The sequence below is a fragment of the Salvelinus alpinus genome, chromosome 2 (assembly GCF_045679555.1).
Source record: "Salvelinus alpinus chromosome 2, SLU_Salpinus.1, whole genome shotgun sequence".
NCBI classification, from domain to species: domain Eukaryota; kingdom Metazoa; phylum Chordata; class Actinopteri; order Salmoniformes; family Salmonidae; genus Salvelinus; species Salvelinus alpinus.
This window is the reverse complement of record NC_092087.1, coordinates 85,046,566-85,061,847: the sequence shown is the minus strand read 5'-3', so window position 1 is coordinate 85,061,847 and position 15,282 is coordinate 85,046,566. Positions and strand designations below refer to the sequence as shown.

The window sequence follows — 15,282 nt, the reverse complement described above, 5'->3', positions numbered from 1 at the left end:
TGTAGTGGGGGAGGAAAGTGAGAAGTGGTGTTTAGGGCTCTATTTCACTTTCTTAGAGGAACAGAACTAATGAAGAGAATTTAAGTGCATTCGGAAAGTGATTAATGGAAACAACATGCCTCTTGAGCTCAATTTCAAGTCTCATAGCAAAGGGTCTGAATACTTATGTAATTAAGGTATTTTCTAAAAACCTGTTTTCGCTTTGTCATTATGGTGTATTGTGTGTAGATTGCTGGGGATGTATTTTTATTTTGTTAATCCATTTTAACGTAACAAAATGTGGTAAAAAGTCAAAGGGTCTGAATACTTCCCGAAGGCACTGTGTCATTATGTGGAGCCAGTTCTACCCATATTCAGACCCAAACCACCTGTAGGCCCACAGTTGGACAGGACTCAAACATAGCAGCTGTTCCAGCTCTACTTCACCACCTCCGTGCTCGGGACAGAAGTTTCCTATAGCAACACGTATGTTGACAAGAAGCAGCGAGAGGGGAAGGAGATGCCCTGGAAACATGTCACCGTGGCGACATGCTCTCCTACATTTCCCTGGTCATGTACATAGGCCAGACCTACCTATCCGTCCGGATAGGACCAGTCGGCCGGCCAGAGAGCTAGGTCCGGCCTACCTTACTCTGTGCCATTTTAAAGTAGTGCTTTAAATAGGGGAAAGGGTGCGATTTGGGACGCAGCCTCTAGATGTCACCCAGACCACACAGTGATGATTACCGTTCCTCTCTCTCTCATCAGAACACATTCAGCAAACCCCACACACAGGAGCGCGTGTTCTCACACACACACACACACTTATATATTTCAATAGTGTATTTTTTACTCAGAAGAAAAACAATGGGAGCACAGCTAAGCATTACTACGACCACAACAGAATATATGGAGAATAAAAACATGTGTTTCTAAACCTTTATTAAATGTCCTTATATTAACATTTACTCAACAGTACAGGTGAAATGTTACACGTTTAAAGCCACCAAACACAGACATACTAATAAATGTGACTAAGGTATCGTCCCTAATGGCACCCTATTCCCTATATAGTGCACTACTTTTGACCAGGGCTCATAGGAGTCTGGTGAAAAGTAGTGTACTATATAGAGCATAGTGTGCCTTTTAGGTTGCAGCACATTTCTCAATCAGACTAACTTCTGTAATGTGTTACAATCCAGCGTCTGTCCCCTTAATTCAAGTCTGTCACCCTGTCACTGGATCTCAGTCCGAACTACTACATGCAGCTCTGCAGTGGATTACAGACGCAAGCTGGCGAGAAACACACTCACGCACGCACAAGGGCACGGACGGCCAAGTGCACCCGCAAGCGTGCATACGCACACACACAAGCAAACACAAAATGACCTCTCTTCAGCGAGTATAGAAACATGTGAAAACCTCCTCCATCTCCCTGTCTTTATATCTCAGTATTATACACAGACATGTCAGAGGCCGCGGTAACATGCAGTTCCCACGGAAACTGATTGACAGGCCTCTTGACCTTTGACCTTTGACCCCGCCCATCGGCCACCATCAGCGCCACGTCCCCGTCGTCAAGGAGACGCACCAGGTCACCCTCGGGGTCACGGTAGTTCAGAGCGATGTTGCCATCCACCTTGAACACATCTCTGTGAGAGAGAGAGAGAGAGGGGGGGGTGGACAGGGAAGGATGGAGAGAGAAAGATGGAGGGTGGAGTAGGGAGATGGACAGGGAAGGATGGAGAGAGAAAGATGGAGGGTGGAGTAGGGGGAGAGGAGAGGGGGAAAGGGAGGGGTGGAGAGAGAGGTGAAGGAAAGGGAGGGGTGGAGAGAGAGGTGTGGGAAAGAGGGAGAGATGGCGTTGTAGGGGGAGAGAGAGAAAGGGGGAAATAGAAGAGGCAGAGAGAAATGGCAGAGAGAGAGACAATTATTATGATTGTTTATCTTTATTTAACCATACAAGTCAATTGAGAAGCCATTTTAACTTACAGTACTGACCTAGACAAGAGGCATAACATTGCAACAGTAAACAGGACAACACAAAATCCCACTAAAATCACATGAAACACACAATACAGAGGAAAGGTCCAAATTCATCAAATATACAAGAAGAAATATTTCCAGTGGGTTTAGAACAGAAAGGTCCAAGGAAACACAGCAGACTTAATGATCAGCAGCTACACTGATCAGATAGCAGCTCAGTTCATGTTGCTGAAGGATCGTGGTGGGATACATAACTCAAGTCTGAGGGTCTTCTGCAGCTCAGTTCATGTTGCTGAAGGATCGTGGTGGGATGCATAACTCAAGTCTGAGGGTCTTCTGCAGCTCAGTTCATGTTGCTGAAGGATCGTGGTGGGATACATAACTCAAGTCTGAGGGTCTTCTGCAGCTCAGTTCATGTTGCTGAAGGATCGTGGTGGGATGCATAACTCAAGTCTGAGGGTCTTCTGCAGCTCAGTTCATGTTGCTGAAGGATCGTGGTGGGATGAATAACTCAAGTCTGAGGGTCTTCTGCAGCTCAGTTCATGTTGCTGAAGGATCGTGGTGGGATGAATAACTCAAGTCTGAGGGTCTTCTGCAGCTCAGTTCATGTTGCTGAAGGATCGTGGTGGGATGAATAACTCAAGTCTGAGGGTCTTCTGCAGCTCAGTTCATGTTGCTGAAGGATCGTGGTGGGATGAATAACTCAAGTCTGAGGGTCTTCTGCAGCTCAGTTCATGTTGCTGAAGGATCGTGGTGGGATGAATAACTCAAGTCTGAGGGTCTTCTGCAGCTCAGTTCATGTTGCTGAAGGATCGTGGTGGGATGAATAACTCAAGTCTGAGGGTCTTCTGCAGCTCAGTTCATGTTGCTGAAGGATCGTGGTGGGATGAATAACTCAAGTCTGAGGGTCTTCTGCAGCTCAGTTCAGTCGTTGGCGGCGGAAAACCGGAACGAACGACAACCAAAGGAAGTGTGGGCTTTGGGAATGACCAGTGTGGTACATCTACCAGGGGTTGCTACTGGTAGTGGAGATGTTGAGGAGTGAGCCGAGGTAGAGGGGGGACTTGCCTACGAGGGACTTGGTACCAGTGGGTCTGCCGTTGTATTTGTAACACGGCCAGTTGACCAGGGAGTAAAGGTCACAGTGATGAGTGTTGAAGGGGGAACTGGTAACAAAGCGGATCGCAGTGTGGCAAATGATGTCTAGTTTATCAAGGGAGGTTTTTGAGGCAGGCCTGTAACTAAATCACCATAGTCCAGGATTGTTAGGATGGTCATTTTTATAAGGGTGTGCTTGGCAGAGTGGGTGAAGGATGTTTCCTTCACCCACTGAGAGAGAGAGAGCGAGAGAGAGAGAGAAAGAGGGTGAGAGAGAGAGAGAGCGAGAGAGTGAGAGAGCGAGAGAGTGTGTGTGTGTGTGTCTTTAATGAAATTCGATGTATTCTTGTTTTGCTTTTAGAGTTGAGGTGAGTTTTATCTCGTTGACAATAATAATGAGAGATGATAAACTGGGCCAGTGGTAGTGTGGCACTGACTATATGAGTCTGGTTATAGTGTGCAGAGTGGTGGTAGTATTATAGTGTGTACTGTTGTAGCGTTATAGTGTGTACTGTTGTAGCGTTATAGTGTGTACTGTGGTCAATAAAGCACATCTTTACTGACCTTGGGAAGTTTCAATGGAGAGGAGAATATCAGCTGAATAATATGTACAGTTGAAGTCGGAAGTTTACATACACCATGTAGTTTACATGCACCATGTAGTTTACATGCACCATGTAGTTTACATGCACCATGTAGTTTACATACACCATGTAGTTTACATACACCATGTAGTTTACATACACCATGTAGTTTACATGCACCATGTAGTTTACATACACCTTAGCCAAATACATTTCATCTCAGTTTTTCACAATTCCTGACAGTTAATCCTAGTAAAAAATCCCTGTCTTAGGTCACTTAGGATCACCACTTTATTTTAAGAACGTGAAATGTCAGAATAATAGGAAATTATTTCTTATTTCACATTCCCAGTGGGTCAGAAGTTTACATACACTCAATTAGTATTTGGCAGAATTGCCTTTAAATTGTTTAACTTGGGTCAAACGTTTCGGGTAGCCTTCCACAAGCTTCCCACAATAATTTGGGTGAATGTTGGCCCATTTCTCCTGACAGAGCTGGTGTAACTGAGTCAGGTTTGTAGGCCTCCTTGCTCGCACACGCTTTTGCAGTTCTGCCCACAAATATTCTATAAGATTGAGATCAGGGCTTTGTGATGGCCTCTCCAACACCTTGACATTGTTGTCCTTAAGCCATTTTGCCACAACTTTGGAAGTATGCTTGGGGTCATTGTTCATTTGGAAGACCCATTTGCGACCAAGCTTTAACTTCCTTACTGATGTCTTGAGATATTGCTTCAATATATCCACATAATTTTCCTTCGACATGATGCCATCTATTTTGTGAAGTACACCAGTCCCTCCTGCAGCAAAGCACCCCCACAACATGATGCTGCCACCCCCATGGCCTCCCCTTTTTCCTCCAAACATAACGATGGTTATTAAGGCCAAACAGTTCTATTTTTGTTTCATCAGACCAGAGGACATTTCTCCAAAATGTACGATCTTTGTCCCAATGTGCAGTTGCAAACTGGAGTCTGGCTTTTTTATGGCGGTTTTGGAGCAGTGGCATCTTCCTTGATTAGCGGCCTTTCAGGTTATGTCGATATAGGACTCGTTTTCCTGTGGATATAGATACTTTTGTACCTGTTTCCTCCAGCATCTTCACAAGGTCCTTTTGCTGTTGTTCTAGGATTGATTTGCACTTTTTGCACCAAAGTACGTTCATCTCTAGGAGACAGAACGTGTCTCCTTCCTGAGCGGTATGACGGCTGTGTGGTCCCATGGTGTTTATACTTGCGTACTATTGTTTGTACAGATGAACGTGATACCTTCAGGCGTTTGGAAATTGCTCCCAAGGATGAACTAGACTTGTGGAGCTCTACAATTTTTTTTCTGAGGTCTTGGCTGATTTCTTTTGATTTTCCCATGATGTCAAGCAAAGAGGCACTGAGTTTGAAGGATTGGCCTTGAAACACATCCACAGGTACACCTCCAACTGACTCAAATGATGTCAATTAGCCGATCAGAAGCTTCTAAAGCCATGACATAATTTTCTGGAATTTTCCAAGCTGTTTAATGGCACAGTCAACTTAGTGTATGTAAACGTCTGACCCACTGGAATTGTGATACAGTGAATTCATCTGTCTGTAAACAATTGTTGGAAAAATTACTTGTGTTATGCACAAAGTAGATGTCCTAACCGACTTGCCAAAACTAAAGTTTGTTAATAAGAAATTTGTGGAGTGGTTGAAAAACTAGTTTTAATGACTCCGACCTATGTAAACTTCCGACTTCAACTGTATGTAGTGAAGAGTAGAATATCAGCTGGGTAACAGATATGTAGTGAAGAGTAGAATATCAGCTGAGTAACAGATATGTAGTGAAGAGTAGAATATCAGCTGAGTAACAGATATGTAGTGAAGAGTAGAATATCAGCTGAGTAACAGATATGTAGTGAAGAGTAGAATATCAGCTGAGTAACAGATATGTAGTGAAGAGTAGAATATCAGCTGAGTAACAGATATGTAGTGAAGAGTAGAATATCAGCTGAGTAACAGATATGTAGTGAAGAGTAGAATATCAGCTGAGTAACAGATATGTAGTGAAGAGTAGAATATCAGCTGAGTAACAGATATGTAGTGAAGAGTAGAATATCAGCTGAGTAACAGGTATGTAGTGAAGAGTAGAATATCAGCTGAGTAACAGGTATGTAGTGAAGAGTAGAATATCAGCTGAGTAACAGATATGTAGTGAAGAGTAGAATATCAGCTGAGTAACAGATATGTAGTGAAGAGTAGAATATCAGCTGAGTAACAGGTATGTAGTGAAGAGTAGAATATCAGCTGAGTAATAGATATGTAGTGAAGAGTCTGTTGATTCAGCAGTGGGATGTGTCTGGTATCTTACCTCATGCGTGCCAGTAGTTCTTTGTATGATGGCTGGGTGGAGATATCTTCTTCAACACACACATCCCTGTCACATACAGTCACACCAATACATGATTAACTGGGATACATACAGTCACACCAATACATTATTAACTGGGATACATACAGTCACACCAATACATGATTAACTGGGATACATACAGTCACACCAATACATTATTAACTGTGATACATACAGTCACACCAATACATTATTAACTGGGATACATACAGTCACACCAATACATGATTAACTGGGATACATACAGTCACACCAATACATTAATAACTGGGATACATACAGTCACACCAATACATGATTAACTGCGATACATACAGTCACATCAATACATTATTAACTGGGATACATACAGTCACACCAATACATTATTAACTGGGATACATACAGTCACACCAATACATTATTAACTGGGATACATACAGTCACACCAATACATTATTAACTGGGATACATACAGTCACACCAATACATTAATAATTGGGATACATACAGTCACACCAATACATTATTAACTGGGATACATACAGTCAGACCAATACATTATTAACTGGGATACATACAGTCACACCAATACATTATTAACTGGGATACATACAGTCACACCAATACATTATTAACTGGGATACATACAATGAATCCAAGATGGCGTAGCAGTGTAGACGTGTTTCTTTAGTCCTCTCGTGTACGTTTGTATTTTTTCGTATTTCTTGTATATATTTTAACATTTTTTTTTCTATCTCTTTTCGATTTTTAATTCGATTATACCTTCCGGTAACCTACCTCACCCAATGTGATACGGAATCGCTATTATTTTTTAACTTTGGAACACTTTCAAGAACCCCCAGTAGCTAACCAGCTAATCAGCTACAAGCTAATTTAGCCATTTTTTGCCGCTGCTAGCAGCTTTTACCTTCTGCACAGACACCAGCCCTGTTATTAGCCTGGATATTACTCACCAATTTACCAGCATCGGACTGTCTCTCGACAACAACGCCGGATTCCTGCCGTAATCCCTGAGCCACTACTTCTGATCCTCACAGCTAGCTTGCAGCTAGCGCAGCTAGCGCCACTGCCACGAAGCTAGCACCAGTTAGCAAACACAATTCTACAATTCACAACCTCTCTTTCGCCATCGCCACCCGGCTTGGATTCTCTGTCGACACGACCACGTCTGGTCTGCAGACGAATACCCCATCCGCTGTGCCCTCAACCGGCCTCCGTCTGAGCAGACCCCCTCCGTCTGAGCAGACCACCCCCCGGGCTACTAACTTTAAACGCCGCGTGCTAGCTTAGTGGAGGCCTCCCTGCTCCATCTACGGCTGCCCCCTGGACACTATGATCACTTGGCTACATAGCTGATGCCTGCTTGACTGTCCATTAATTCACGGTACTCCATTCTGTTTATTTGTGTTTTATCTGTCGGCTCTGTGCTTTAACTCAGGATCTGTGTGTAGTTAATCCGACCCTCTCTGCCTAGTCGTCGCCATTTTTACCTGTTGTTGCTGTGTTAGTGGACTAGCTGCTGTTATCTTACCTGTTGTTTTAGCTAGCTCTCCCAATCAAGACCTGCAATCACTTTATGCCTTATTGTATGTCTCTCTCAAATATCAATATGCCTTGCATACTGTTGTTCAGGCTAGTTATCATTGTTTTGGTTTGCAATGGACCCCGTAGTTCCACTCTCCGTACCTCTGATACCTCCTTTGTCCCACCCCCCACACATGCGGTGACCTCACCCATTGAGACCAGCATGTCCAGAGATACAACCTCTCTTATCATCACCCAGTGCCTGGGCTTGCCTCCGCTGTACCCGTTCCCCACCATACCCCTGTCTGCACATTATGCCCAGAATCTATTCTACCACGCCCATAAATCTGCTCCTTTTATTCCTTGTCCCCAACGCTCTAGGCGACCAGTTTTGATAGCCTTTAGCCGCACCCTCATCCTACTACTCCTCTGTTCCTCGGGTGATGTGGAGGTAAACCCAGGCCCTGCATGTCCCCAGTCACCCTCATTTGTTGACTTCTGTGATCGAAAAAGCCTTGGCCTCATGCATGTCAACATCAGAAGCCTCCTCCCTAAGTTTGCCTTACTCACCGCTTTAGCACACTCTGCCAACCCTGATGTCCTTGCCGTGTCCGAATCCTGGCTTAGGAAGGCCACCAAAAATTCTGGGATTTCCATACCCAACTATAACACTTTCCGTCAAGATAGAACTGCCAAAGGGGGAGGAGTTGCAATCTACTGCAGAGATAGCCTGCAAAGTTCTGTCATACTTTCCAGGTCTATGCCCAAACAGTTCGACTTCTAATTTTAAAAATTAATCTCTCCAGAAATAAGTCTCTCACTGTTGCCGCCTGCTACCGACCCCCCTCAGCTCCCAGCTGTGCCCTGGACACCATCTGTGAATTGATCGCTCCCCATCTAGCTTCAGAGTTTGTTCTGTTAGGTGACCTAAACTGGGATATGCTTAACACCCCGGCAGTCCTACAATCCAAGCTTGATGCCCTCAATCTCACACAAATCATCAAGGAACCCACCAGGTACAACCCTAAATCCGTAAACATGGGCACCCTAATAGACATTATCCTGACCAACCTGCCCTCCAAATACACCTCTGCTGTCTTCAATCAAGATCTCAGCGATCACTGCCTCATTGCCTGTATCCGCCACGGGTCCGCGGTCAAACGACCACCCCTCATCACTGTCAAACGCTCCCTAAAACACTTCTGCGAGCAGGCCTTTCTAATCGACCTGGCCCGGGTACCCTGGAAGGATATTGACCTCATCCCGTCAGTTGAGGATGCCTGGTCATTCTTTAAAAGTTACTTCCTCACCATATTAGACAAGCATGCTCCGTTCAAAAAATGCAGAACCAAGAACAGATATAGCCCTTGGTTCACTCCAGACCTGACTGCCCTCGACCAGCACAAAAACATCCTGTGGCGAACTGCAATAGCATCGAAGAGCCCCCGCGATATGCAACTGTTCAGGGAAGTCAGGAACCAATACACGCAGTCAGTCAGGAAAGCAAAGGCCAGCTTTTTCAAGCAGAAATTTGCATCCTGTAGCTCTAACTCCAAAAAGTTCTGGGATACTGTAAAGTCCATGGAAAACAAGAGCACCTCCTCCCAGCTGCCCACTGCACTGAGGCTAGGTAACACGGTCACCACTGATAAGTCCGTGATAATCGAAAACTTCAACAAACATTTCTCAATGGCTGGCCATGCCTTCCTCCTGGCGACTCCAACCTTGGCCAACAGCCCCGCCCCCCCCGCTGCTACTCGCCCAAGCCTCCCCAGCTTCTCCTTTACCCATATCCAGATAGCAGATGTTCTGAAAGAGCTGGAAAACCTGGACCCATACAAATCAGCTGGGCTTGACAATCTGGACCCCCTATTTCTGAAACTGTCCGCCGCCATTGTCGCACCCCCTATTACCAGCCTGTTCAACCTCTCCTTCGTATCATCTGAGATCCCCAAGGATTGGAAAGCTGCCGCGGTCATCCCCCTCTTCAAAGGGGGAGACACCCTGGACCCAAACTGTTACAGACCTATATCCATCCTGCCCTGCCTATCTAAGGTCTTCGAAAGCCAAGTCAACAAACAGATCACTGACCATCTCGAATCCCACCGTACCTTCTCCGCTGTGCAATCCGGTTTCCGAGCCGGTCACGGGTGCACCTCAGCCACGCTCAAGGTACTAAACGATATCATAACCGCCATCGATAAAAGACATTACTGTGCAGCCGTCTTCATCGACCTGGCCAAGGCTTTCGACTCTGTCAATCACCATATTCTTATCGGCAGACTCAGTAGCCTCGGTTTTTCTAATGACTGCCTTGCCTGGTTCACCAACTACTTTGCAGACAGAGTTCAGTGTGTCAAATCGGAGGGCATGTTGTCCGGTCCTCTGGCAGTCTCTATGGGGGTACCACAGGGTTCAATTCTCGGGCCGACTCTTTTCTCTGTATACATCAATGATGTTGCTCTTGCTGCGGGCGATTCCCTGATCCACCTCTACGCAGACGACACCATTCTGTATACTTCCGGCCCTTCCTTGGACACTGTGCTATCTAACCTCCAAACGAGCTTCAATGCCATACAACACTCCTTCCGTGGCCTCCAACTGCTCTTAAACGCTAGTAAAACCAAATGCATGCTTTTCAACCGTTCGCTGCCTGCACCCGCACGCCCGACTAGCATCACCACCCTGGACGGTTCCGACCTAGAATATGTGGACATCTATAAGTACCTAGGTGTCTGGCTAGACTGCAAACTCTCCTTCCAGACTCATATCAAACATCTCCAATCCAAAATCAAATCTAGAGTCGGCTTTCTATTCCGCAACAAAGCCTCCTTCACTCACGCCGCCAAACTTACCCTAGTAAAACTGACTATCCTACCGATCCTCGACTTCGGCGATGTCATCTACAAAATAGCTTCCAATACTCTACTCAGCAAACTGGATGCAGTTTATCACAGTGCCATCCGTTTTGTTACTAAAGCACCTTATACGACCCACCACTGCGACCTGTATGCCCTAGTCGGCTGGCCCTCGCTACATGTTCGTCGTCAGACCCACTGGCTCCAGGTCATCTACAAGGCTATGCTAGGTAAAGTGCCGCCTTATCTCAGTTCACTGGTCACGATGGCTACACCCACCCGTAGCACGCGCTCCAGCAGGTGTATCTCACTGATCATCCCTAAAGCCAAAACCTCATTTGGACGCCTTTCCTTCCAGTTCTCTGCTGCCTGCGACTGGAACGAATTGCAAAAGTCTCTGAAGTTGGAGACTTTTATCTCCCTCAACAACTTTAAAAATCTGCTATCCGAGCAGCTAACCGATCGCTGCAGCTGTACATAGTCCATCTGTAAACTACCCACCCAATTTACCTACCTCACCCCCCATACTGCTTTTATTTATTTACTTTTCTGCTCTTTTGCACACCAGTATCTCTTCTTGCACATGATCATCTGATGATTTATCACTCCAGTGTTAATCTGCTAAATTGTAATTATTCGATTTATTGCCTACCTCATGCCTTTTGCACACATTGTATATAGATTCTCTTTTTTTTCTACCATGTTATTGACTTGTTTATTGTTTACTCCATGTGTAACTCTGTGTTGTTGTCTGTTCACACTGCTATGCTTTATCTTGGCCAGGTCGCAGTTGCAAATGAGAACTTGTTCTCAACTAGCCTACCTGGTTAAATAAAGGTGAAATAAAATAAAATTAAAAAATACAGTCACACCAATACATTATTAACTGGGATACATACAGTCACACCAATACATTATTAACTGGGATACATACAGTCACACCAATACATTATTAACTGGGATACATACAGTCACACCAATACATTATTAACTGGGATACATACATTCAGACCAATACATTATTAACTGGGATACACACAGTCACACCAATACATTATTAACTGTGATACATACATTCGTTATTATGGGACTTTTACGGGATTACAACGGAACTTTCAGTTACTTTTAGTACATTTACAACACTGTTATAACATGTACGTATACGTTCACACACGAGCACACACACACACGAGCACACACACAGTACACACACCTGGTGTCGACGCCCTGGGGTGTGAGCAGGTAGCAGCGCAGGCAGCTGTAAGACCCCGCCCCTTTACCTGAAGCGCCTCCGCTCTCGCCATCAGAGTCACTCTCTGGGAGGGGCTTAATGATCTTCACAAAGGATTCTGGGAAGATACCTGTCCGATTGCTCACCTTGCCCTGAGAGAGAGAGAGGAAGTGAGGGACAGAGAGAGAGAGAGAGAGAGAGAGAGAGAGAGAGAGGAAGTGAGGGAGAGGGAGAGAGAGAGAGAGAGAGAGAGAGAGAGAGAGAGAGAGAGAGAGAGGTAGATTAACAGAGAGAGAGAGAGAGGTAGATTAACAGAGAGAGAGAGGAAGTGAGGGACAGAGAGAGGAAGAGAGAGAGAGAGAGGTAGATTAACAGAGAGAGAGAGAGAGAGAGAGAGAGAGAGAGAGAGAGAGAGAGAGAGAGAGAGAGAGAGAGAGAGAGAGAGAGAGAGAGAGAGAGGTAGATTAACAGAGAGAGAGAGAGAGAGAGAGAGGTAGATTAACAGAGAGAGAGAGGAAGTGAGGGACAGAGAGAGGAAGAGAGAGAGAGAGAGAGGTAGATTAACAGAGAGAGAGAGAGAGAGAGAAAGAGAGAGAGAAAGAGGTAGATTAACAGAGAGAGAAAGGGGTAGATTAACAGAGAGAGAGAGAGAGAGGTAGATTAACAGAGAGAGAGAGAGAGGTAGATTAACAGAGAGAGAGGGAGAGGTAGATTAACAGAGAGAGAGAGGTAGATTAACAGAGAGAGAAAGAGGTAGATTAACAGAGAGAGAGAGAGAGAGAGAGGTAGATTAACAGAGAGAGAGAGAGAGAGAGGTAGATTAACAGAGAGAGAGAGAGAGGTAGATTAACAGAGAGAGAGAGGTAGATTAACAGAGAGAGAGAGAGAGAGAGGTAGATTAACACAGAGAGAGAGAGAGAGAGAGAGAGAGAGAGAGAGAGAGAGAGAGAGAGAGAGAGAGAGAGAGAGAGAGAGGTAGATTAACAGAGAGAGAGGGAGAGGTAGATTAACAGAGAGAGAGAGATAGATTAACAGAGAGAGAAAGAGGTAGATTAACAGAGAGAGAGAGAGAGAGGTAGATTAACAGAGAGAGAGAGAGAGAGGTAGATTAACAGAGAGAGAGAGAGAGGTAGATTAACAGAGAGAGAGGTAGATTAACAGAGAGAGAGAGAGAGAGAGGTAGATTAACACACAGAGAGAGAGAGAGAGAGAGAGAGAGAGAGAGAGAGAGAGAGAGAGAGAGAGAGAGAGAGAGAGAGTAGATCTCTCTCTCCTCTCTCTCTCTCTCTCTCTCTCTCTCTCTCTCTCTCTCTCTCTCTCTCTCTCTCTCTCTCTCCTCTTCCCTCTCTCTCTCTCTCTCTCTCTCCTCTTCCCTCTCTCTCTCTCTCTCTCTCTCCTCTTCCCTCTCTCTCTCTCTCCTCTTCCCTCTCTCTCTCTGCTCTTCCCTCTCTCTCTCTCTCCTCCATCCCTCCCTCCCTCTCCTCCATCCCTCTCCTCCTCCCTCTCCTCCTCCTCCATCCCTCCCTCTCTCTCCCTCCCTCCCTCCCTCTCCCCCCGAACCACCCTCCCACCCCTCCATCTCTCCCCTGCAGCTCACCTCCAGCCAGTCTGTGTTAACTCTCCTCAGAAGGAAGATCACCTCTCCAGCTTTCATACTCAGCTCCAGTCGTCCGCTCCCACTGAAGTCGAAGACCACCTGGGAACCACACGCACACACGGAGGAGAACACAAACACCCCGGCAGCAGGCAGCGGACCAGGATCAACCGAGAGAAAGGGAGAGAAAGAGAGAGACGGACAGAGAGAGAAGACTGTGAAACCGAACAGGTAAGAGAGACTTATTTTACTTGTCTGATGATGAAGTGAGTGTGTGAGAAAGAGAGAACGGGACAGCAATCAGCAGAAGACAGGAGGGAACAAGTGCAAGGAGCGAGGGATGAGAGAAAGAAAGAGGGATCCCTAAACGAGTACAGAGAAAGAGAGAACAGGACACTGGTGTGAGTCAGGTAGACGGGCTTTGAAGGGATGAAACGGGAGAGAAGTGTTTTTGTTTGTGACTAGAGCGGGTCTTCACAGTGCAGAAAATCACTATACAACACTCCTACTCCTAATGCTGCACAACGTGTGGGATCAGACAGGCACACAGCTGAGAAAGACGAGAGGAGAGGCGAGAGAGAGCTGAGCGCTTAGCGAGTGGGCATGTGTGAGTGCAAGTGTGAGTGCATGTGTGTGTGCATGTGTGAGTGCGTGTGTGTGTGTGTGGGTGGGTGGGAGAGGCGAGATGCAGGGGGTGCGTAAAAGCGGACAAGTACGCAGTACTAGAAAACTGTGATGAGAGAATGTGAAAAAAATAGGTAAAAAGATAACACGCTTAAAAGGCTTAAAAGCAAGTCATGATAGTGTATTTTATAGTGTGGCTTTGAACTGAGTCATGATAGTGTATTTTATAGTGTAGCTTTGAGCTGAGTCATGATAGTGTATTTTATAGTGTAGCTTTGAGCTGAGTCATGATAGTGTATTTTATAGTGTGGCTTTGAACTGAGTCACGATAGTGTATTTTATAGTGTGGCTTTGAACTGAGTCATGATAATGTATTTTATAGTGTGGCTTTGAACTGAGTCACGATAGTGTATTTTATAGTGTGGCTTTGAACTGAGTCACGATAGTGTATTTTATAGTGTGGCTTTGAACTGAGTCACGATACTGTATTTTATAGTGTGGCTTTGAACTGAGTCACAATAGTGTATTTTATAGTGTGGCTTTGAACTGAGTCACGATAGTGTATTTTATAGTGTGGCTTTGAACTGAGTCACGATAGTGTATTTTATAGTGTGGCTTTGAACTGAGTCATGATAGTGTATTTTATAGTGTGGCTTTGAGCTGAGTCATGATAGTGTATTTTATAGTGTGGCTTTGAACTGAGTCATGATAGTGTATTTTATAGTGTTGCTTTGAGCTGAGTCATGATAGTGTATTTTATAGTGTGGCTTTGAACTGAGTCATGATAGTGTATTTTATAGTGTGGCTTTGAACTGAGTCATGATAGTGTATTTTATAGTGTGGCTTTGAGCTGAGTCATGATAGTGTATTTTATAGTGTGGCTGTGAACTGAGTCATGATAGTGTATTTTATAGTGTGGCTTTGAGCTGAGTCATGATAGTGTATTTTATAGTGTGGCTTTGAGCTGAGTCATGATAGTGTATTTTATAGTGTAGCTTTGAGCTGAGTCATGATAGTGTATTTTATAGTGTGGCTTTGAGCTGAGTCATGATAGTGTATTTTATAGTGTGGCTTTGAGCTGAGTCATGATAGTGTATTTTATAGTGTAGCTTTGAGCTGAGTCATGATAGTGTATTTTATAGTGTGGCTTTGAGCTGAGTCATGATAGTGTATTTTATAGTGTAGCTTTGAGCTGAGTCATGATAGTGTAGGACAGTGTTAAAATGGATAACACTGTACAGTCACTTTACACCCCTCCTTGGTATTTGACTGGCACTAATGAGAAACAATTTAGTAAGAAGCATGATATCTTTTCCTCCACACAACTGCCTGCATATTAAAGAGTAGTTCATCTGTTTAATGATGTTAGTAACATAAAGAGTAGTTAACATCTGTTTAATGATGTTAGTAACA

At 44.8% G+C, this 15,282-nt stretch overlaps 2 protein-coding genes across 3 annotated transcripts in view; one reads left to right on the top strand and one right to left on the bottom strand.

Annotated features, from left to right (window-relative positions):
* Positions 1–904: 904 nt before the first annotated feature.
* The window catches only part of LOC139545228 (neutrophil cytosol factor 4-like), a 40,465-nt gene continuing 26,087 nt past the window's right edge, over positions 905–15,282 (bottom strand). Inside the window, exons 7-10 of the mRNA XM_071352763.1 lie at positions 13,249–13,347; positions 11,634–11,803; positions 5,994–6,059; positions 905–1,631 (exon numbers count right to left, since the gene is read on the bottom strand). Coding sequence (XP_071208864.1) covers positions 1,421–1,631; positions 5,994–6,059; positions 11,634–11,803; positions 13,249–13,347 — 546 coding nt within the window. The 3' untranslated portion in view covers positions 905–1,420. The remainder of the gene's footprint in view (positions 1,632–5,993; positions 6,060–11,633; positions 11,804–13,248; positions 13,348–15,282) is intronic.
* LOC139545320 (parvalbumin alpha) overlaps positions 13,262–15,282 on the top strand; it is a 49,278-nt gene continuing 47,257 nt past the window's right edge. Inside the window, exon 1 of one of the 2 annotated variants that reach the window (XM_071352958.1) lies at positions 13,262–13,476. The gene's annotated coding sequence lies outside the window, so the exon portion shown is untranslated. The remainder of the gene's footprint in view (positions 13,477–15,282) is intronic. The other variant, XM_071352966.1, reaches the window with a different exon arrangement.